The 21,135-nt window shown below is 48.1% G+C and overlaps 4 protein-coding genes across 6 annotated transcripts; 2 read left to right on the plus strand and 2 right to left on the minus strand.

Moving 5' to 3' along the window:
* Positions 1 to 69: 69 nt before the first annotated feature.
* Positions 70 to 3,334, minus strand: tmem43 (transmembrane protein 43). The gene is made up of 12 exons (XM_086167754.1): positions 3,205 to 3,334; positions 2,491 to 2,637; positions 2,273 to 2,407; positions 2,090 to 2,184; positions 1,961 to 2,010; positions 1,617 to 1,686; positions 1,470 to 1,540; positions 1,250 to 1,377; positions 1,101 to 1,175; positions 905 to 1,006; positions 698 to 815; positions 70 to 603 (listed from the first exon to the last, which is right to left on the minus strand). Exons 1-12 carry the CDS (start codon positions 3,226 to 3,228, stop codon positions 401 to 403), a joined length of 1,218 nt encoding a protein of 405 aa, XP_086023880.1. The 5' UTR covers positions 3,229 to 3,334; the 3' UTR covers positions 70 to 400.
* Positions 3,335 to 3,696: 362 nt separating this feature from the next.
* LOC147221935 (rab GDP dissociation inhibitor beta) lies at positions 3,697 to 6,770 on the plus strand. Its single transcript, XM_086167752.1, has 11 exons — positions 3,697 to 3,878; positions 4,213 to 4,320; positions 4,404 to 4,500; positions 4,597 to 4,731; positions 4,811 to 5,009; positions 5,080 to 5,211; positions 5,339 to 5,438; positions 5,520 to 5,691; positions 5,842 to 5,986; positions 6,066 to 6,120; positions 6,202 to 6,770. Exons 1-11 carry the CDS (start codon positions 3,837 to 3,839, stop codon positions 6,346 to 6,348), a joined length of 1,332 nt encoding a protein of 443 aa, XP_086023878.1. The 5' UTR covers positions 3,697 to 3,836; the 3' UTR covers positions 6,349 to 6,770.
* Positions 6,771 to 6,955: 185 nt separating this feature from the next.
* ndufaf3 (NADH:ubiquinone oxidoreductase complex assembly factor) lies at positions 6,956 to 9,308 on the minus strand. 2 transcript variants are annotated; one of them, XM_086167757.1, is made up of 5 exons: positions 9,159 to 9,308; positions 8,090 to 8,237; positions 7,905 to 7,971; positions 7,714 to 7,814; positions 6,956 to 7,268 (listed from the first exon to the last, which is right to left on the minus strand). In XM_086167757.1, exons 1-5 carry the CDS (start codon positions 9,236 to 9,238, stop codon positions 7,161 to 7,163), a joined length of 504 nt encoding a protein of 167 aa, XP_086023883.1. In that variant the 5' UTR covers positions 9,239 to 9,308; the 3' UTR covers positions 6,956 to 7,160. The 2 variants fall into 2 exon arrangements, with proteins under 2 accessions (XP_086023883.1, XP_086023882.1); XM_086167756.1 differs by having other exon boundaries at positions 8,042 to 8,237.
* A 2,316-nt stretch (positions 9,309 to 11,624) lies between these two features.
* Positions 11,625 to 20,057, plus strand: nckipsd (NCK interacting protein with SH3 domain). Of its 2 annotated transcripts, none has more exons than XM_086168639.1 (13): positions 11,625 to 11,981; positions 12,296 to 12,408; positions 12,482 to 12,680; positions 12,753 to 12,828; positions 12,898 to 13,424; positions 14,700 to 14,870; positions 15,039 to 15,125; positions 15,864 to 16,002; positions 16,084 to 16,164; positions 16,243 to 16,371; positions 17,513 to 17,602; positions 17,678 to 17,850; positions 19,194 to 20,057. In XM_086168639.1, exons 1-13 carry the CDS (start codon positions 11,811 to 11,813, stop codon positions 19,416 to 19,418), a joined length of 2,181 nt encoding a protein of 726 aa, XP_086024765.1. In that variant the 5' UTR covers positions 11,625 to 11,810; the 3' UTR covers positions 19,419 to 20,057. The 2 variants fall into 2 exon arrangements, with proteins under 2 accessions (XP_086024765.1, XP_086024764.1); XM_086168638.1 differs by having other exon boundaries at positions 11,660 to 11,981; positions 12,895 to 13,424.
* The last annotated feature ends 1,078 nt before the right edge of the window (positions 20,058 to 21,135 follow it).

The following is a 21,135-nucleotide window of genomic DNA, read 5'->3' on the forward strand; positions in this document are numbered from 1 at the left end:
CTTTTGCTTCTTTTTCCACCCAGTCAGTTGCATCAGAAACAAACAAAAAAAAAAAAAAGGCGGTCAAATGGAGAAAAATAGCTTTATTCATTTAAAAAAAAAAACAATACAAAACAAAGAAAACCTCTTGCAGATCCGCACGGGCCTCAGGTTTCGGCTCTTTGTCCAAACAAAGACAGTCTGGATTATTTTTCCACAAACACAAAGAGTGAAAATGTTCTTGCATCACCTTTGGTTTTTCTCAAACGGCGTCCGTTTGGGGGGGAAATGGCGGCCGTCTGGTGCCGCCGGGAACCAGGACATTCAAATTACTTCCACTTAGAAACCTAATAAGGTCTCAGAGCAGCTAATTATAATGGAAGGCATCCAGATGTCGCCATGGAGACCATCATCTCGCTCGTCACTGGTCCTTCTTGGCCGGGAGTCCCGAGCGGGCGAGAAAGAGCGGGAGCAGAGCCAGAGCTGCCATGGCCGCCGCCACCAGCGGCCGGTAGAAGATCCACCCGACCCCGATGGTGAGGAGAGACAGAGAGCAGGACACGCACAGGGCGAAGATCTTGATCCCCACGGAGATAAGTTCTCGGAGAACTGGCACCCAATCCACTGGAGGCCAGAAAAACAAGGCACACGTGAAAAACCATGGAGCTCAAATGCGTCAAATATCGTGTGGCCATTCTATGTGTGTGTGTGTGTTTACCCAGCGTGTAGATGATCCGCATGGTCAGCTGGATGCTGAGGAACATCAGGGCCCAGCCGGCCACCCGGAGCCCCCAGGTCTTCATGCTGTTGTGCTGGTGTTCCCGCGCGAAAATCTCCTGGTGGTAGAACATGGTGGACGACCACAGGGACAGTGTTAGCCAGGGGAGCGGACATTTGAGCGAGGAGAGCGGGTGTCCACGCTGACCTCTGCGGAGAACTCCTCCAGGTACAGGACCTCCAGAGGATCTCCTGACTTGGTCTTGAAGGCCAGGAGCTGCTCTCCTCTCTGCATAGCCACAATGCTGACCTGGAACAAAAAGGGGACAGAATGCGGATGTATTCAAATTGGGGATCGACGGAAGCCTGGAGTCGAAGTCATGGAGCTACCAGGAGGTTCTCACAGTTTGAGCCGGGCCGAGGTGGGACGCCTCACCGCTGAGCCCCGCGAAGGAGAACCTCACGCGAACATCTCCTACCTGGCGAATGAAACCAAACGTACAGTGACCCGACTTGGAGGCGAAGGCCAAACCTGGGCGGCGGCGAAGCTCACCTCAGGCCGGCGTGGGGACGAGGTGTGATAGAAATAGTCGTCATAGACGGTGAGAAAGGGGTCCGGGCTCATGGCGGGCGAAGCGTCCAGCCTGAGGGTCTGGAAGTTACTGATCTGCTCCACCAAACCTGAAGACGAGAAGAAACGGGACGGATGAATCAAGTGACGGGAAACTATTCCGCGGGTTGAGTTCCCACCCCGTTTTGAATCGGCCGCCTACCTTTGGACAGAACGAAGGGGCCGAGTCTGACCTCCGGGGCCACCACCGTCACGCTCTCCACCGCCATGGCACTAAGACGTGGAGATACCAACGTGTTCATCAGCCCGCGGCAACGCCCACGCCTTTCTCCCATAACAAGATGATTACCTGGGATTCTGGTGACCGATCTCCTCGTCAAAATGTCGGCTGTTGACCAGCTCTGACTTCCACTCCGTGTCTGAGGAGGGTCACGAACACACACACACACACACACACACACACACACGCACGCAGGGTAACATCAGGGTGACACTTGTTTCACAAATGTCATTTTATTATGTAATAATGTGTCTCTTATAGCTATAATTATGGAGCCACTGAGCCTGCATGGGACTGTTTGTTTACACTCCCTAGAAGTTCTGCTCTGGGATCAGTTCTGTAAAAAAATATTTTGTTTTCCACAGAAAGTCTGATGTTAACAGAAGACCAAAAACCGGAGGGCGTTCACTCACTGTAGGAGTAGGTGGTCTCGGTTTTAGGCTCCCCGTTCTCCTGGAAATCCCTGAAATTAAGACGATTTCAAGAATTGTGTGTCCAAGTCAGCATTGTTTGCCCACACACACACACACACACACACACACCTGCTCTGTTGATACTCCACCCACTGGTACATCTCCACCTCCCTCCTCAGCTTCACAGCTTGCACCACCACTTTGTAGTTGGGGTCATGCAGGGGCTGCACAGTTGATTTTAAAAGTGACTACTTGCAAAATATATCTATTTTCAGGTTTGTTATGGTTCCCGTTTCCAGTCGGCGGGCTCACCTGCGAGGTCTGCAGCTTTGCGGACAGGTGAACCAAACGGTTGTTGTTCTGCGGGTCCAGCCTGGAGAAGGTCCCCAGGGGCACCACCTGGGAGAGACCCTCGTCCAGCGAGGATGCTGTCTGCAGGGCCCGTCCCTGAAGCCCCCAAACAGCTGCTATCAGTTGGTCAGTGGTTCACACACCACTGTTTTGTGTGTGTGTGTGTGTGTGTTTCCTACCTCATTAGTGAAGAGCACATAGATGGAAAGGAAAAACAGCCCAATTCCGACAACAGTCCCCCCTGCCGTCTCACTGAGCCTCTCCAGGAATCCAGGGTTGGCCTTGGAAGAGACGCGCTTGTGCTGGTTCCTGTCTGCACCGGGGAACTGAGGTGGACCACAAGAGACGAGGGAAACATCAGCAGAACCACAGTGACTTGCAGAAGCACGGTAACCTATTGACTTTTCAGGTAAGGCTTTCCACTTTGGTAAGGGTACAAGTACTTTTTTATAAAGTTCGCTGCAGCTTGGAAAAAAAAAACACCTGTGCAGATTTAGAAAAGATGAATGCCAGGCCGTTTTTTTGTTTTATTTTTAAATAAAATTAGCTAACCACCATCGGGCTGCAGGGGAGAGTCATAGGTCAACTGTATGACGGACACGCCCCTCTTTTTTCCTCTGCAAATTAAACTTCATTTCCCCCTATTTGGAGCAACAACTTAAGACGTAACCACCACCACCTCCGGCCCAGGAAAGAGTTTTATTTTCCCATTTTCGCATTTCGGGCTGAAAACACGTCCGATGCTGCTCCGCGATTCGCGGGAGCACGACAGCTAGCAAAGTTGTAAACAAAGTTCTGGGAGACAGTGAGCGATGACAGGGCGGCCGTCATTCAAGCAGGAATCCCTCGAAATGGCGTTAAAACTAAAAAGCAAAGCATCCTGACAGACTTACTGTCGGCGCCGACGGCATTGTCATCGAAGCAGGGAGTTAGCACGGTTTGTCGGAGATGTTCGAGAAGGCGCCGGCGGCCCGGAACGACTGCGGTGCAAATATTTGACTTGGGATTTGTTTGTACTAGTTACCGGCGTGTCCCGAAATCCTACCAGCTGGGCGGGAACAAAAGCAGTTCGCTTAGCCAAACCGCCCGGAAGCACCGGTGAATATAATCAAGCGCATTACGTATATACGTCAGCGTATTACGTATATACGCCAGTATCTGACGTAGTTACGTCATTCAATAGAGTTAAGGCATGATGGGAAATGTAGTTTTTTATGCAAGAGGTCAGTTCAGTTCATTTGAGGGTTTTTTTACGTCTAAAAACTAAATACTGTATAGTACAGAAAACAATATGAATTAATGTATTATAATTAAAATAATTATAATTATTGTTATCAATTATCACACGCATATACACATATACACTTGTAAGAGGATTACAGGAAAAGGGAATTACTGTCAGTTATCCGCATCATGCAGGTTTCACTGTAATATGCACCCTCTCACATATGCGTTCATACACACACACACACACGCACACACTGCATGAAAAAAGGATTGGGACGTGGTCAACCGGTGGCTCAGGATGCAGGAGTATGATGTTATAGTGCTTGGAACTGGATTAAAGGTAAGAAAAAGTACTTTTTGTGATAGATTGAATTGATTTCTGGAGCGTCTGTGTCCAAGGATCTGCAAGGCCGTCACTCCTCGAATGTTCTGTTTGAATAGAGGTTGTATTTTGATGCATTATTATTGCTATTCACTATCTTTCCACAGGTGCCTCATAATTTAGCCCATAATAGAATAAAAAACAGCGAATTCCCTGCATAAATGCTGGACTTACTTGCGAGTATTTCTTTTATTTGTGTAAACCCTCTAAGCTCCTGCTGCCTGATAATTCAGGGTAATTAAATGAGATCATTGTGCTGATGCAGAGTTTGACCGCCGCCTGTCTCCTGCAGGAATGTGTCATCTCCAGTTTATTGTCACTAAATGGAAAGAAGGTTCTTCACATTGACAGGAATCCCCATTACGGAGGAGAGAGCGCCTCCATATCTCCCCTGGAGGAGGTGAGTCCACGCCAGCGGACACCCGGGTGTCTCCTCCGAGAAACAAAACTGACCACCTCGGCTCCTTTTAAATTCATTTCCAGCTGTTCAAGAAATTTAAAGTCCCGGGTCCTGCAAAGTCCATGGGCCTCGGGAAGCAGTGGAACGTTGACCTCATCCCCAAGTTCTTTCTGTCCAAGGGTAAGACGGCTGCTTTTCTTTTCTGTTTTTTTAAATATGCGACAGCTCACGATGATTTCTTTGCTCTCTATCTGTGTGTGTGTGTGTGTGCGCTAGGTGAGCTGGTCAAAATCCTTCTGCACACAGAGGTGACCAAGTATCTGGACTTCAGAGTAGTGGAGGGCAGCTTTGTGTACAAAGGAGGCAAACTGCACAAAGTCCCCGCCACGGAGGAAGACGCCCAAACCTCAGGTGATCCTGGAGTTCAGTTACTTCACTGACTTCCAGCGGAAGTGATTGCATCGGTTTTATTTTCACATCGCGTTTCCAGACCTGATGGGCATGTTCGACAAGAGGAGGTTCAAGAAGCTGCTCCTGTTTGCGCTGAACTTTGACGAGAGAAATCCCCGCACCTACCAGGACGTGGACCCGGCCAAAACCACCACCCGGGACCTCTTCTCCCGCTTCGACCTGGGCCTGGACGTGGTGGAGTTCACGGGCCACGCGCTGGCCCTGCACCGCAGCCAGAGGTCAATACCGGCGTTTCGATCAAAACGTGTGAGCTTCGGTCCGCTGAGCCTCGTCTCCCGACGTCCGCAGCTACCTGGACGAGCCGTGCGCGGAGACCATCCGGCGGATCAGGCTGTACTCGCGCTCCGTGGCCCAACACAACACCAGCCCGTACATCTACCCGCTGTACGGGCTGGCCGAGCTGCCGCAAGGATTCGCCAGGTTAAACCCATTTATCGAGAAATCGCTCCACGTCCAGTGTCGGCTTTGGTGCGACATCACGGACGTGGATGATGAACGCTAATAAAGGTTAGCTTGTTTGTTGATATTTTTAATTTGCTCGTTCCAGACTGAGCGCCGAGTCCGGGGGAGCCATCCTGCTGAAAAGGGCGGTGGACGAGATCGTTGTGGATAACGGCCGAGTGCAAGGCGTGAAATCTGAGGGGAAGGCAAGTCGGGGCCCGGCGTGGAACGGGGAACCGAGGAGCGTGGAGTGACTCCTCTTCTTCTTCTTCCTTTCTGTTCACCAGCTGTTCCGCTGCAAGCAGCTGGTTTGCGACCCCAGCTACGTCCCAAACCGAGTGAGGAAAGTGGGGCAGGTCATCCGGATCATCTGTCTGCTGAACCACCCGGTCAAAAACACCCACGAGGCAAACTCCTGTCAAATCATCATCCCTCAGACGCAACTGCACAGGAAGTCAGGTACGGCGTCCGCCGAGCGGGACCGATGGGATACGATTAAAATGTGAGAAAGAGAGCGAAGTGAGTGTTTCGGAGAGCCGGATTCGAGCCTCCGCTTTGAAACATGAATCGGATGAATAACTAGCGCTACAGCTAAAAAATTCAACGCAGACATCTTCATATCCGTGGTGTCCTACGCCCACAACGTGGCCTCCGACGGGATGTACATCGCCACGTTGAGCACCAACGTGGAAACCGCCGACCCGGAGAAGGAGGTGCAGCCGGGCCTGGAGCTCCTGGAGCCCATCCTGCAAAAGTAGGGCTCGAGAACACGCCGCCCGCCGGTTCTAACGGCACGGCTCTCGTTTGACTCGCCGTCCCGTTCTGGATTACAGGTTCGTGTCCGTCAGCAGCGCGCTGGTTCCCGTCGACGACGGACAGAAGAGCCAGGTGACCGGAGCTTCACTCCGAAGAGTTGCAGTAAGTTTTCGACTTCTGACGGCCTCCGTTGTTCTCTCCTGTCGCCCTCAGATCTTCGTGTCGCGCTCCTACGACGAGACCGACCACCTGGAGGCCGAGTGCGACGACATCACGGACCTGTACCGGCGAATCACGGGCGGGGGGCTCTGCCGGGGCGGCGCGCCGCGGCATCGCTCGCACAACTCCGACGAGGACTGAGGGGGTGCCGGTCAAGAACCCCCCTCTTTCGTGAAACTTGTTTATGTCACCAAAACACCCCCCTATCCTCCCCCCACGAACGTACGTTAGTTGTCTTTGGGTAACGTACCTTTTGATTTTGATCAATTTGTAATAACCAATCAATGCAACTGGGGAAATTAGCGAGTTAGCAATAGCTTGAAGTAGCGCAAATGAAGCTAATAGTTGTTTTTTTATTTATATATAATTGGGGAAATCAATTTCTAAAATAGGATTTTTCTAATGATGATCTTTGGAGTCCGTCAATCACCTCCTCCAGTTTACATCCCATAATCTCCACCGGCCTGTCTCATCACGGGAAGAGTCCGATAATATAAAGTTGGTGTTTTTTTTAGCGAAAACAGACATATTTTCCGAAACTGCCGGAGGAATAAAGGGTGGAGGTTCAACGCTTCGGTTTGTGTGTCTGTTCTTGCACGCTGTTCACGTTGGCGCCGGGCTCGGGGGGAGATTTGCCGGCTCTTATCCGCGGCGCGAGAAGGACAAAGCCCCGGCAGGCCGAGCGGTCGGAGGGGGTTTAAGAGGCTTAACGCCATGATTGACAGCCGGCCCAGGAGACAGACGCTGATCCTAACTGTAGATTCACTTTATTTCAAATATACACTTTTATGTACAGGAAGTCGGACTTCATCTGGTGATCCCGCCGACTGCGGCAGCTCCAAAACGGTCACGGATTCCGGCCTTCTCGCTGTTTATTTCCGGGAAAACGCCTCCAGTCGAGTCGGCAGGGGGCGCCGCCGACGCGCAGGGATTTCATGGATGTCTACAGGCCGCTACTCCGGTTTGACCTGCAGGGCGGTGCTGGCGGGCGGAGGGATCAGGCCGGCGGCGGCCACCCGGCGCTCGCTGGTCAGGAAGTTGAAGGTCGCGCACGCGTTCGGCTGGGAAGCAGAAAAAAAAAACAAGACGTCGGGAAAAGTTTCTGCAAACAACCAATCAGCTAGAGAGTGTGTGGATCCGGACACGACTTTATCCTTAGGCTGCAGGGTAGACATCAATAAGACGCGTGGGATATGTTTATACATCGAAAGAAACATATTCATTTATTTATTTACACCAAGTTCTAACTCCTGTAGTCTCTCTGTATACCTGCATGCAACCTAGCTTGATTAACGCCGTCCTGCAGGTTCATTCATGCATTCATTCATCGTCTACACACATTGCTGATCCAGCCGTGAGGGAGGCGAGAGGTGGCGTTCACCTTCCCATTCACAAATCTGGATCATTCGGGGTCTCCAGTGAATCTCCTGCATGTGTTTGGGACTGTGAGAGGTCCAAACGGAGACGCTTTTCCCTCCAGGCCTGAAATAAGTTATCTGTCTTTACCGTGTCCTGCACCTCCACCGCGATGCCTTTCCTCTTCAGGAGAGCCAGGACCGAGGGCTGGACGCGCTCCAGCCTGGCACCCGTGCCCAGCACCAGGATCTCTGCACGGGAAGGAAAGCGGAGTAAGCGCACGTCTGCGTTCTCCGTGCACGTTCCCCTACGGCCGCCGCCGCCGTGTTCCACCTTCGTACCTATTCTGGGTTCCAGCATGTGGAAAAGCGAAACGCTCTCCTCGGTGATGTCCTCGTGAGTCCCGACCTGCGGACGGACCCGCGGATGTAAACAACAATAACCGCTCCGAACGGGAGAAACGTGTGTGTTCTCTCACGTTCCACTGCAGGATGGCGGGGGGCAGGACGGCGCACGGCCCAAACACCTTGTTGCCGTCGATGTTGAATCCCTGCGGGCTGTAGCTGAGGATCATGACGCCGCTGTCGGGCTCCCTCTGCATGATGTTCACCGTGGTGCGCTGGTACATCTCGTCGTCGCCGGGGCCCAGCCTGTGGCCGCGGGATGGGGCCGACCTGGGATCCGCAGAAGGTAGAGGATCAGTATCTATTCGTCCGTCGTGCTCGGGGCGGTTGGGAGAAGTTCTTTGGTTTCAGAGACTTCTGTCATTACGCGTCATGGAAAAAAAACTAGGCCGACGCCATTTTGTCCCAGTTTGAAAGCCAGAACCGACAGCTGACGGCCTGGAGGACCGGCTCCACGGGCCAACAACGGGTCTCTGCTGGCCCGCGGCGTTGGAACACAGTATTTGACTCTTAAATGAATGACTGAATGAACGGCAGCACTGTGCATGGCTGGAGAATCTTTAAAACTCTAATCAGATAGAGAGGCTTAGGTGAGAGAATGAGTGAATGAATGGTTGTATTTCTCTATGAACTGGGAATGACAGGGTGAATAGTCTCTATATGTGGCCCTGTGATTGGTCCAGGACAAACACCCCTCATACAATAACAGCCAGGATTGGCTCCTACCCCCCAACAATGAATGCATGAATGAATGAATAAATATAGGGTTTATTTAAAATATATCATATAAGAGGATGTGGAAATTCTCCATTTAAGCTTCATATTTTTTCATGTTTGGAAATGAAAATCAAAACAATCAGTGGAGAGAGTAATTATTATAGTTTTCTGCCGTTACCCAGCGTCAATCGCCGTCAGATTAATATTAATGTTTAAGTTTTGATGAAGAAATAATGTTTGAATTATACCTTAATGTCATCGTCTCAATCCACCCACAAAATTGTGACTTATTTACGTTTTAACGCTGTAGTAGCGTAGTTTTGACTTGTTGACGTCCCAAATGACGACACACCGGTGACCCCCCTCTCAAAAAAAAAAAAACAAAACTCGCGTGATTAAAAACACAACACAATAACACTAATCTGAATAAAATGAGGATCGGTCACAAGCAGGAAACCCTTACGAGTCGCCTACCTGAGAGGAGCGGAGGCCGCCCGGGACGAGGACAGCAGCCCGCGGGCAGATCTCCGCAGGACGAGCCGGGCGACCGCCATGTTGCCGGAGCGGCTAGCAGGGGGAAGCTAATCAGTGTGACACCGGGCGGCACTTCCGGTGTTGCTTAAGGCAAAATCGAGTTGTTTCCGGTTGAAACGTGTATTCCTCAATCTTATTATTTACTTCACGTACATGAAGTTAAATGTTTGTATTTTCAGATAATTTTCAGATAATTACCATTACCGGTAATAAAAAATAACCATATTATACTATTTAAAAAGAAGCATCTTTTGAGTAATTCTCCTGATGTGAGTATATTTGTAGTGAAAGTGCATGAAATGTTCTTTACACTGGGTGTTTATAACATTTCCCTGTTTTTTGTTTCTAATTAGCTAATACAAGTATCTCCTCAGTTCGATCTTTCCGGCCAGCTTCTCATCCTGAACGTTTGCAGAAGCAAGACAGAATGCATGCGTGCAAATGAGAGGACCAGCGGTGGAACGAGGTGGAGATGAAGAAGCTGGAGGGTTTGAAGTTTGCAGGAGCGACAAAGAAGCCAGAGAGGAGGTGAAGAAACAGGTGCGAGCACGCTGGAATGGGTGAAGGAAGATGGAGGTGAGAAGAGCCATTTTGTCTGGTTTGGAGACATTGAGGAGAAGACAGGTGGCAGAGATGAAGATGTGGAATGAGGAGGATGGAGAAGATCAGGAAGGACAACAGATGTTAGATGTTCTTGAGATAAAGGCAGACTGAGATGGTTTGGGAAGGAGAAGATCTGGGTAGAAGGATGCTGAGGTTGGAGGCCTCGAGGAGGATCTTCAAGAAGAAGACCCTGAAAGTTCTCCACTGGAGTATTGCGATGTTTTCGCGATGTTTTCGTTGCACTCGTCATCCATTCAGCGCAAACCTCCCCCACAGAACCTCCGCCGGACTTTTTTCTCTTAATCCCAAATATCAATTCTTTATTCTTTATTGTCCTTTTCCCCGAAAAACAAATTCTCAAAACAGTTCTCACAAACTGATCATTTGATTTGATCCCGGATCAACTTCTTCATGGACATCCCATGTCTGTCAGTCTGGTGTTTTTTTTTTTGTTTTTTTTTTTTTCCCTCCATGGTTCTTATGAGATTAGAAACAAAAAGTAATGAAAACAAATAAATTACATTTTTTTCCCTCCACATGATAATCCTCTTTTTTTTTAAACCTTTATTGAACTTAAAGTATGAACAAACAAAACATATAAACAAACAAACATGGCTAGATTAAATCATACATCAGTGACATTTAACAAGCATGAGGAAACATAAGGACACTTATTTTGTATACAATCAATTAACTGTAAGTGTAAATAAAAACAATGTATAATGTGAGAAAAAAAAAGTGGCGAGGGTAATACGATATATTTAACTCAATGTATCTAAGGGAATATCAATAAATATCATAAAACGGTATATTTTGGGTTTTTTTTTTGTTTTTTTCGTTAGTTATAAAGATTTTTTTATATAATTCAAAATCCTTTTTAAAGAAGGTAAATTTGGGGGAAATTTTTTGCATTCCATTTGTGTGCATGACGAACTGAATTCTTACTTAAAGAATGAACAAATAAAAAAGAAACAAACAAACATGGCAAGATTCACTTGTACATCAATGACATTTAATAACCATGAGGAAACATTTATTTAGTATACACTCAATTAACTGTAACAAAAACAGTGTATAATTTGAGAAAAAAAGGTGAAAGGGTTAATACAATATGTATTTAGCTCAATCAATTCTAAAACGGTATATTTTTTGGTTTGGGGATTTTTCCATTTTTTTAAAGATTTTTTTTTGTGCATGACGAACTACATTTTTACTTAAAGTATAAACAAATAAAAAGGAAGTATAAACAAATAAAAAAGAAACAAACAAACATGGCTAGATTTAATTGTACATCAGTGACATTTAATAAGCATGAGGAAACATTTATTTAGTATACACTCAATGAACTAACAAAAACTGTGTATAATTTGAGGAAAAAAAGGTGAAAGGTTAATAGAATATGTATTTAGCTCAATCAATTCTAAAACAGTATAATTTTTGGTTTGGGGATATTTCCATGTTTTAAGATTTTTTTTTTACAGAAGGTAAAATCGGGGGGGGGGTTTTTTTTTTGCACTCTTGTTTTCGTGCATGACGAACATGGCTCAACCTAAAATAACATTACCACAGAGTTCATCTCTTGCGTTTCCCAAAAGTAAACCAAATGTTATATCATCTCTTAAGAGAGACATTGAAGAGATTTTTTTCTTTAATCCAACATGATAATCCTCTTAAATATCGATTCTTGCAGGGGTGGAATGAGTAAGCAGGAGTTAAACAGCTCGGCTTTCTATTAACCGGCCTGGAGGGGCGTGTTCAGGGCGATCTGGCGCCCCCTTGTGGCCGCCCCTGGTACTGCACCCCGGATCAGATGATCCGAGCTACTTTGGAAATAGACGTCGGCGATCCACCGCGGCGATGCCTCCTTGACCCCCTTCCGGATCGATCCAGCTTCTCCTCCCGCACACCCCAAGACCCGCAACGCCCCCCCCGACCCCTTCCGACGACCGGAACCCGCTCCCGATCCCGCTCCGGCGTGCACAGCAGACCATGTACCGGTCCCTGTACGCCTTCCGCTCCGCGGAGCCCAACTCGCTGCACTTCTCGGCCGGCGAGGGGTTCCTGATCCTGGAGAGGAGCAACAAGCACTGGTGGCTGGGCTCCCGCTGCAGCTCCGGGGAGACCGGATACATCCCGGCCTCCTACATCGAGAAGATACCGGTGAGACGTGTGTGTGTGTGTGTGTGTGTGTGTGTTCATTTGGTCCTGACGTGTGTTTTTGGGGTGGGCCGGAAGTGGTCGTTGTTGTTGTTGTGAAGGGGAGTCCGCCTCTGCACTGCAGCTGCTGATTCAGAGAAAACACACACACACACACAGAAAACTGTTTCCTGCGATCACCACTTCTTCTGGATCCACACCTGGACCCGCCTGGGTGTGTGTGTGTGTGTGGAGGTGTTCACCTGGCGGAGGCCCCTCGGAGCAGCAGCGCCGCCCCACTTTTTGTTTACAGTGTCATAACCTCCGCTTCCCGTCAGGCCCCGGAGCAGGACGAGGTGCTGCAGTCCATCGACCGGGCCATCGAGGGGATCCACAACGTGGCCCTGAAGAACGGAGGCAAATACAACCTGGAGCAGCGGGACGTCCTCCAGTGAGTGGAAACGCTCGTGCGTGTTCTTCACGTGCGCGGAGGTGACCTTCTCCCGGCTCTTCGCCCCCTGCAGGAAGCTGATCCACCACCGAAAGGAGACGCTGGCGAGGAGGAGCTCCTCGGGTTCCAAGCAGGGGCTGCCGTCTTCCAGCAGCGAGGCGTCCCTCAGCCGCACCCCGCCGCCGCCGCCGCCGCCCAACGGTCTCGGCCAGAGCGGCGTGCCGGCGTCCGGGAGCCTGGACAGCATGCGGCCGGAGCAGGGCTTCTACCAGGTAGGGGTGAAAGGTCACCTTGGTGATTCTTCTCCCATGTGGAGCGTTCACCTTACCGGCGCTCCTCTGCAGGTGCCTCCTCAGCCACGCCGCGCGGCGCCCGTCACCCCTCCGCCACCCGAGAAGCAGCGAGGAGGCCGGCGTCCAGGTGAGGCCCCCCGGACCCCCCCCGGGTTCTTCTCAGCCGATCTTGATCCCGACCGCCGTTTCTCAGCAGAACCGGACGTTCCTTCCAGAGGGTCGTCTCTGGCGCCGTCGCCCGGCCCGTCCCTGTCCGTCAGCTCCGCCTCCCTGGAGTCGGGGTCCTCCCGCTCCCCGACGTCCTCAGACGTCAGCCTGCCGAGCGTGTCCGGCACCCCGCCTCCGCCGGTGCCGACCCGCGTGAGGCCGCCGGCGCCGACCCTGCAATCGGCGCCCGCCGACGCCCCGCCGCGGGCGACCTCCGCTAAGAAGAGCCCGGCGCCGCCGCCGCCGCCGGATCCCGACCCTCCCGCCGTGGAGGACCACGAGTGGCCCCTGGCGCCCCCCTCCGTGGCGGAGAGCCCTCCCTGCGACCCCGCCCCCTCGGAGCCGGTTCCCATGACGATCGGCGCCGAGCTGATCGAGCTGGTCCGCAAGAACACCGGGCTGAGCTACGAGATGTCGCGGGTGGCCGTGGGCGTGGTGGTGGGACGCCTGCAGGGAGCGCTGCCTCCAGCCTCCTCACACCTGGAGCAGGTCCTCCTGTCGCTGGTGGAGAGCAAGGTCAGGTTGGCTGACCCTTACTGGGTGTGTGTGTGTGTGTGTGTGTGTGTGTGTGTGTGTGTGTGTGTGTGTGTGTGTGTGTGTGTGTGTGTGTGTGTGTGTGTGTGTGTGTGTGTGTGTGTGTGTGTGTATGGGCATAGAGTTGGCGGCGTTTAGAGTTACAGCTCGGTCTGCTTTTAGCCGACATTTCAGGGAGTCCCTTCGGCAGACGATGAGCAGAGCTGGATCTCCTCTTCTTCCTCCTCTTCTTCCTCTTCCTCCTCCTCCTCCTCCTCCTCTTCCTCTTCTTCCTCTTCTTCTTCCTCCTCCTCTTCCTCTTCTTCTTCTTCTTCCTCTTCTTATTCCTCCTCTTCCTCCTCCTCCTTCTTCTACCTCTTCTTCTTCTTCTTCCTCTTCTTCCTCCTCCTCTTATTCCTCTTCTTCCTCCTCCTTTTCCTCTTCCTCTTCTTCCTCTTCTTCTTATTCCTCTTCTTCCTCCTCCTTTTCCTCTTCCTCTTCTTCCTCTTCTTCTTATTCCTCTTCTTCCTCCTCCTTTTCCTCTTCCTCTTCTTCCTCTTCTTCTTCTTCCTCTTCTTATTCCTCCTCTTCCTCCTCCTCTTCTTCTTCTACCTCTTCTTCTTCTTCTTCTTCTTCCTCCTCCTCTTATTCCTCTTCTTCCTCCTCCTTTTCCTCTTCCTCTTCTTCCTCTTCTTCTTCCTCCTCCTCCTCTTCCTCTTCTTCTTCTTCTTCCTCTTCTTATTCCTCCTCTTCTTCTACCTCTTCTTCTTCTTCTTCCTCTTCTTCCTCCTCCTCTTATTCCTCTTCTTCCTCCTCCTTTTCCTCTTCCTCTTCTTCCTCTTCTTCTTCTTCCTCTTCTTCTTCTTCCTCTTCTTATTCCTCCTCTTCCTCCTCCTCTTCTTCTTCTACCTCTTCTTCTTCTTCTTCTTCCTCTTCTTCCTCCTCCTCGTATTCCTCTTCTTCCTCTTCTTATTCTACCTCTTCTTCTTCTTCTTCTTCCTCTTCTTCCTCCTCCTCTTATTCCTCTTCTTCCTCTTCTTCTTCTTCTTCTTCTTCTTCTCCTTCCTCTTCTTCCTCCTCCATAATCCTCCCACAGAGGGGTGAATGTTCCTCCGCCCTCCAGGTCAAACACACCGCAGTGTGTGTTTGACCTCCATCTCCTCCCTGTGCAAAACACACACGTGTGTGTGAGGACAGAACCACTTTGCGAGTGTGTGTGTTCTCCGTGTCGCCTCCGTCTCCTTTGCGTAACGAGTGTATCTGCGGGTTCTCTGGTAGGACCTGAGCGCGGCGCTGCCGCAGGGCCAGGTTTGCCACGACGAGCAGCGTCTGGAGGTGATCTTCAGCGACCTCGCTCGCCACCGCGACGACTCCCAGCAGCGCAGCTGGGCGCTGCACGAGGACCTGGCGCTCATCGCCTGCTACCTGGAGGAGCTGCTGAAGATCCTGGTGAGGAGCCGGTCGCAGAGGTCGGAGGTCGTCGGAGCAAGACTAGACGCGTTCGGACGGGTTTACAGATCCCGCCGTGTCGCTGAATGACTAAATCAAGGCGGCGAGCGCCGCGGTGCGTTCAGGGACGGCGGGCGGATCGGCTGACGACGCTGTGCTTCCCCTCAGACGGATGCGGATCCGGAGGTGTGCAAGAGGATGTGCAGGGCCAACCACTGCGACAACGTGCTGTCCTTGGTGTCCTTCTACCAGATGGTGAGGAGACGCAAATGGGAGATTTCCATCACGATATCGATAACTTTTCCGATCGATCGAAGGGTGGTTCGCTCAGGAGCGAGGACGTATGGGGTTAGCGTGAGAGCACGAAGCTAAATATGAATTAAAATAGATAAATCAAAATATATATACTTCAAAATTGAAAAAAAAAACTAACCTCAGCTTATTGTTCTGTATATTTCCTGTTTATCTTGTATTTGCAAGTGTTATTTGGAGTGATTATGTCCTCTATTGTAAGTCGCTTTGGATAAAAGCGTCTGCCAAATGTAATGTAATGTAATGTAAAGTGAAATGTGATCTTTTATTTCTAAAGGTTCTATATGTATTTAGCATTTAAAATATTAGCTACTTCTGCTACTAATACCAAGTTGCAGTAATACTACTGTGTATTGATAAGATAAGATCAACATTATAAATAATAATAATAATAATAACAGTAATAATAATAACAATAACAACAACAACAACAACAACAACAATAATAACAATAATAATAATAAATATATATTTCCTTTTAAGGAAAAATACAGGTTTAAAAGAAACAAAACAATTTAATTTAAAATTTTATTAAAAAAATTATACAATAAAAATATCAAAGTGGTAAAAATAAAAATAAAAAAAATAAATAAAATAAAAATAAAGAAAGGAGTAATTAGTAGTAGTATTATTTGTATTAGTATTGACTTTCTGGCCGCCGCTGTGTTGCCGACCCTGCAGGAGCATCGCGTGTCCCTGCGGCTGCTGCTGCTCAAGGTGTTCGGGGCGATGTGCGGCCTGGACGCCGCGCTCATCTCCACCCTCCTCACCTCCATCCTCCCCATGGAGCTGGCCAGGGACCTCCAGACCGACACCCAAGGTGCTCCTAGATCTCCTCCACGTCCTCCACCCGGCCTCCGTCTGGCCTCCCTTGACCGTCCCGTCTCTTGTCTTCTCTCAGAGCACCAGAAGATGTGCTACACCGCCCTGGTGCTGACCATGATCTTCTCCATGGGGGAGCAGGTGCCATATCACCACTACGGTAGGAGGAGCTTCTTGACGGTGATGTCAACCAAAACGTGAACGTCGCTGACGGCGTCCTCTTCTGCCGCTGCTCCAGAACACCTGAACGCGGATTTCGTCCGCTTCCTGCTGGGCGTGGTGGAGGACGGGCTCCCCTCGGATCCCACCGAGCAGCTGCCCGACATCTTCCTGAACCTCCTGCTGGCCTTCAACCTGCACCACACGGGTGAGGGCATCTCCGTCTGCTTTCCGTTTGAACGTTTTTTTTGTTTTGAGACCGAGATAGCGATCAGCCGGAGGAGCACGAAGCAGGGATGGAAAATGGACGGACGGATTTTTCCTCGTCTTATTTATCATTCATCAGCCGTGTTACTTAATTCAAAGTTATTTGAATTAAATTCAAATTTAATTCAAAGTTTGAAAAATGTTTCCGTGTAAACGTATATCTGTTCACATATATCTATTTAGCCGATACGGCTTATATTCAGGTGCGCTCAATAGTCCGGAAAATATATTATATCCTAATTATTTTATTTTTTTATTCATATAAAATAGATTTGTGTGTGTGTGTGTGTGTGTGTAATTTTAATCCTTTTTTTGTCATCCTGTTTATCTATTTTTTTCCTTGTTGTTGTCTTCATCCTTTTAATAGTCTCTTTTATTTATATTTAGTCGTAGCAGAGTAGAGTTTTGATTCCGAAGGAAAATGTTATTTTTATGTATTATACAGGACCGTCTCAGAAAAAAATACTGTGATTAAGTTCTTTATCTTCTGTAATGCGATTAAAAAAACAAAAATTACTTTTTCATGATATTCTAATATTTTGAGATAGGATTTTTGAGTTTTCTTAAGATGTAAGCCATAATCAGCTATATTAAAATAATAAAAGGCTTCAGTTGATTTGTAAAGAATCCAGAATGTATGACTTTTTTGTTTTTATAATTGCAGAAGATGAAGAACATTATCACAATATTCTAATTTTCTGAGACAGTCCTGTATGTATAATTTATAGTCATATTTATTGTTATTGTTGCGCCGCTGTGACAAATAAATTTCCCCCTATGGGGATCAATAAGGTATTGTACCAGCGGTAAATATACTATATAATCTAATAATCTAATAAATAGAATAAAAATATATATAATAAACATGTAATAAATATAATCTAATAAAAAGTCGTCGTGTTTGGTGCTGCGTGAACGGTCGGATGTCTGTGATTGACAGCCGACCCGTCCGGGTTAAGCCCCGCCCCCTCCTCTCAGATTAAAAAAGTGCCAGAATCGAGATTTCCCAGCATTTCATTTCTTATATTAATCTTTTCTATCTGTTATTTCTTCATCCGCCACGCTCCGCCTGTGTCTCCCAGTTCCCAGTAACAACGTGGTCATGCAAGAGCTGTTGAAGAAGAACGTCAAGATCCTGTCAGAGAAGGTCCTGCTGCTCCTCAACCGAGGCGGTAACCTGCCGGCGCCGGCGCCCCCGAATCCTCCGCGAATCCCCGCGGTGACCCCTCACTCTTTTCTGTTTCCAGACGACCCCGTGTGCATGTTCAAACACATGCCGCCGGCGCCGCACGCCGTGCTGAAGTTCCTGCAGGACGTCTTCGCCCGCCGGGAGACGGCCGACATCTTCTACCGCACCGACATGATGGTGATGATCGACATCGCCGTGAGGCAAATATCGGACCTGTCGCCCGGAGACAAGGTGGGACGGCGACCGCTACTCTTGGAGCTAATTATGCTAATTTAGTGCCGTTAGCATTGCTTTCATGAACGTATAAGCAGTCTAGATCAACGTTTCCCAACCTTTTTTGAGCCCATATTTTACATTAGAAAAATCACACGGCACACCACCAGATAAATATGTCAAAAACATTTTTTAACGAATTGGAATGAAATATCCGTAGATTCGTCAAGTTGCAATGCAAATTTCCCACTGATGTGCAACTTTTCCAGAAAATTTATTTCAATGTCTGAAGACATGTCATCAATATGTTTGGAAATGGTATTATTTGAGGGAACTCTGGCTATTTCTTTATCAACGCAAGAGCCGAGCATTTCTTCTACAATGATTTTGCCTGCAGGTAGTACAGTGATCCCTCGCTATAACGCGGTTTACTTTTCACGGTTTCGCTACTTCACGGATTTGCATGGTTCATCGTGTTCTGCATTCTGATTGGCTAAAAAGTCACTCCGCTTCTTCTCTACCTTTGCGTCAATAACGTCGCAGTTTAATATGTACACCTACGGAAAACAGCTTGAAAAATTTACATTCTCTTGCAATTTTGAGTTTCTCTAAAACCCATAATGTTGACAAAACGCTCTGGACCGACAAAAGGGCCCAAAAGGCAGCGGAAGATGCTATCTATCGCAGATAAAGTTAAACTTCTGGACATGCTAAGGGAAGGTAAAAGCTATGCAGCTGTAGGTCGGCATTACGGAATTAATGCGTCTTCCCTTCGTTCCATAAAGAAGGAAGAAAAAAACATAAGGACGACCGCAGCGATGTATAATAGAGTATTTAATTGTATAATAATTGTAAAACAAAATAAAGGTTTCTACTTCACGGATTTTGCCTATCACGGGTTTTTTTTGGAATGCAACCCCTGCGAAAAACAAGTGTATACTGTATTAATGTTTTGCTACGGTATGTGGCTGTTTGGATTTAGAGATGAGTCCAGAAACTTTATAGCAAGCTTTAGCTGCTTTCTCACTCGTCTTGGTAGTTTTCAACAATAATGCCTGTTTGTTTACGCAGATACAAGTACTTTTTATTTTAAAAATGTACCACGCAAAGCATCACTAATCACTCTGATACACAGATGCACAAGTTAATTCACTTCTCGTTGCCATGGAATGGACACGCTGCCCAAAAAGACATAGGAAGACACATTATTTGCGTTGAATAAATTATTTTCGGACCAATCAGGTGAAAGTGGGCATTTTGTGGGCACAGCGGTTGGGAAACACTGATCTAGATCACGAATAGTTTTCCACTTCGGCGATGTTTTCACGATGCAAGTTCTCTCCCGTCTAACCTCCTCCCAGCTCCGGATGGAGTATCTCTCCCTCATGCACTCCATCGTGCGCTCGACCGACTACCTGGAGCACAAGCACCGCCTGCCCGACCTGCAGGGGGCGCTGCAGAGGATCCTCGGGGAGGAGGACGACCCGGGGGAGGACGAGGGCAGCAGCACGGCCAAGCAAATGGATAAGCTCATCGTGCAGCAGATCTTCAAGGAGTTCCCGCAGATCGGCGGGGAACGGGAATGACCCCGGGGGTGGTGCTTCCTGTATTCTGTGCCAGACAGTAGTCAAACGCCAGTGTTTACTTAGCCTCTTACTCCAGCTGCAGGATGCATGTGTCCGCCCGCCGCCTCCCAGCGAAACCTGCACGGTCGCGAGGTTCAAATTAAAAAAAAAAAGCGCCGTCGGCTTCGGTTTTAACAGCTACCTTAGGAACCGAGCTAACAGGAATAACAAGTTAATCAATTTTTTTTTAAATAAGAGAAAATAGAATGCAATACACCACCTGAATCTGACCCGCTAAAGGGGACAAACTGCTGTGTTACTGAGAGCAATATTTTCCTGATAGAAAATAATATATAGATATAAATATATATATTCTCTTAAATGGCTTGTCTGCCTCTGGAAGCGGCGGAGCGTTCGTCTAACCCGAGATTTGTTAACCAAGCGTCCCCGCCGATATCACCCTTTAACATATCTTCTTTTCGTCTCGTAATCCCCGAGGTGACGACGGTTTCTTTTTTTTTTCGTATCGTGTTCGAACGTCCGTTCGTTCATCCGCCGTTTACAGCCTGTGTGTGTAAGAGAGAGCTGAGGATCTCCTTTCCAAGGTCAGCAGGGTCGACCGTCGCGTCTCCACCAGACTAATGAAATAAAATCTATATTTTACGCATGTGTTTTATGTTCTGACTGAACGCTCGGCGATGAGGTTCTCTTGATCGCTATCCTGTGTGGAGTCTCCATGTTCTCTGCTTGGGGTTCCTCTTCCTTCAGCGATCGAATGGTCCAGAGGAGGATGTTCCGGAGATAAAGTCAGACTGAGATGGTGAGCATCTGGGAAGAAGATTCATTGTGTTTTTTATCATGTGCGCGGTCTGGAAATGTGTTTCCCTCTGCAATCAAATTCTTATTTTGTTGTCCACAGCGCAGCCAGATTGTTAATTAAAAAAAAAAACAATGATAAAGGTCTAGCTGAAGACCAGAGAGGAGGTTTCTCCATGGAGAGAAAGAGGACAGGAAGTTAGTTGCAGAAGAGGGGTTAGATGGAGGCAGGTGATTGGCTCAGCGTTGGATGGAGGCAGATGATTGGCTCAGCGTTGGATGGAGGCAGGTGATTGGCTGTGGCGACCCCTGAAGGGAGATTTGTTTTTTGAACTTTTTTAAATTTATAAAACACGAACAAACAACTGTTGCTCAATGGACGCATACATCAGTGACATATAGATTACAAGAGGAAGGAAACTTGCAAAGGGAGCTCCATGTGTATTTAGTTTAATACATCTGAGGGAATATCACTCATAAAACAATTTATTCATCGGGATTTTAGGTGTTTTTTCACATGTCGAAATTGTTTTTAAAGAAAGTAAAATTGGTGGGATATCTTTACAATCTGGTTTGCGTATGATGAACTTGGTGAAGCATAAAATAACATTAATGCAGAGTTAATCTCTTCTGTTCCCTAAAAGTCAACCAAATGTTTCATCATCTTTTAGAGAGGTGACGTAATAATAGTTATGATGGAAATTTTTCAGTATTCACTTTCACACATGAGAAAAATTTATGCTCAGTAGTTTCAATACCATCTCCCTAAAATGCACAATTATCATCTTTAAAGCGTGACCTCAGTAATTGTCAGTAGATGTCAATCATTATTTTAAAGGGAGAAGGAAGATTCCTAGAAGAAAAGAAGTCCATGGTCGGTTCAGATATCATTCCAAGTTTACATCCTAGTCATCAGTAGACA

The sequence above is a fragment of the Fistularia commersonii genome, chromosome 21 (genome assembly GCF_037954325.1).
Source record: "Fistularia commersonii isolate RoL2024-O1a breed Wild chromosome 21, RoL_Fcom_v1.0, whole genome shotgun sequence".
In the NCBI taxonomy this organism is placed as follows: Eukaryota; Metazoa; Chordata; class Actinopteri; order Syngnathiformes; family Fistulariidae; genus Fistularia; species Fistularia commersonii.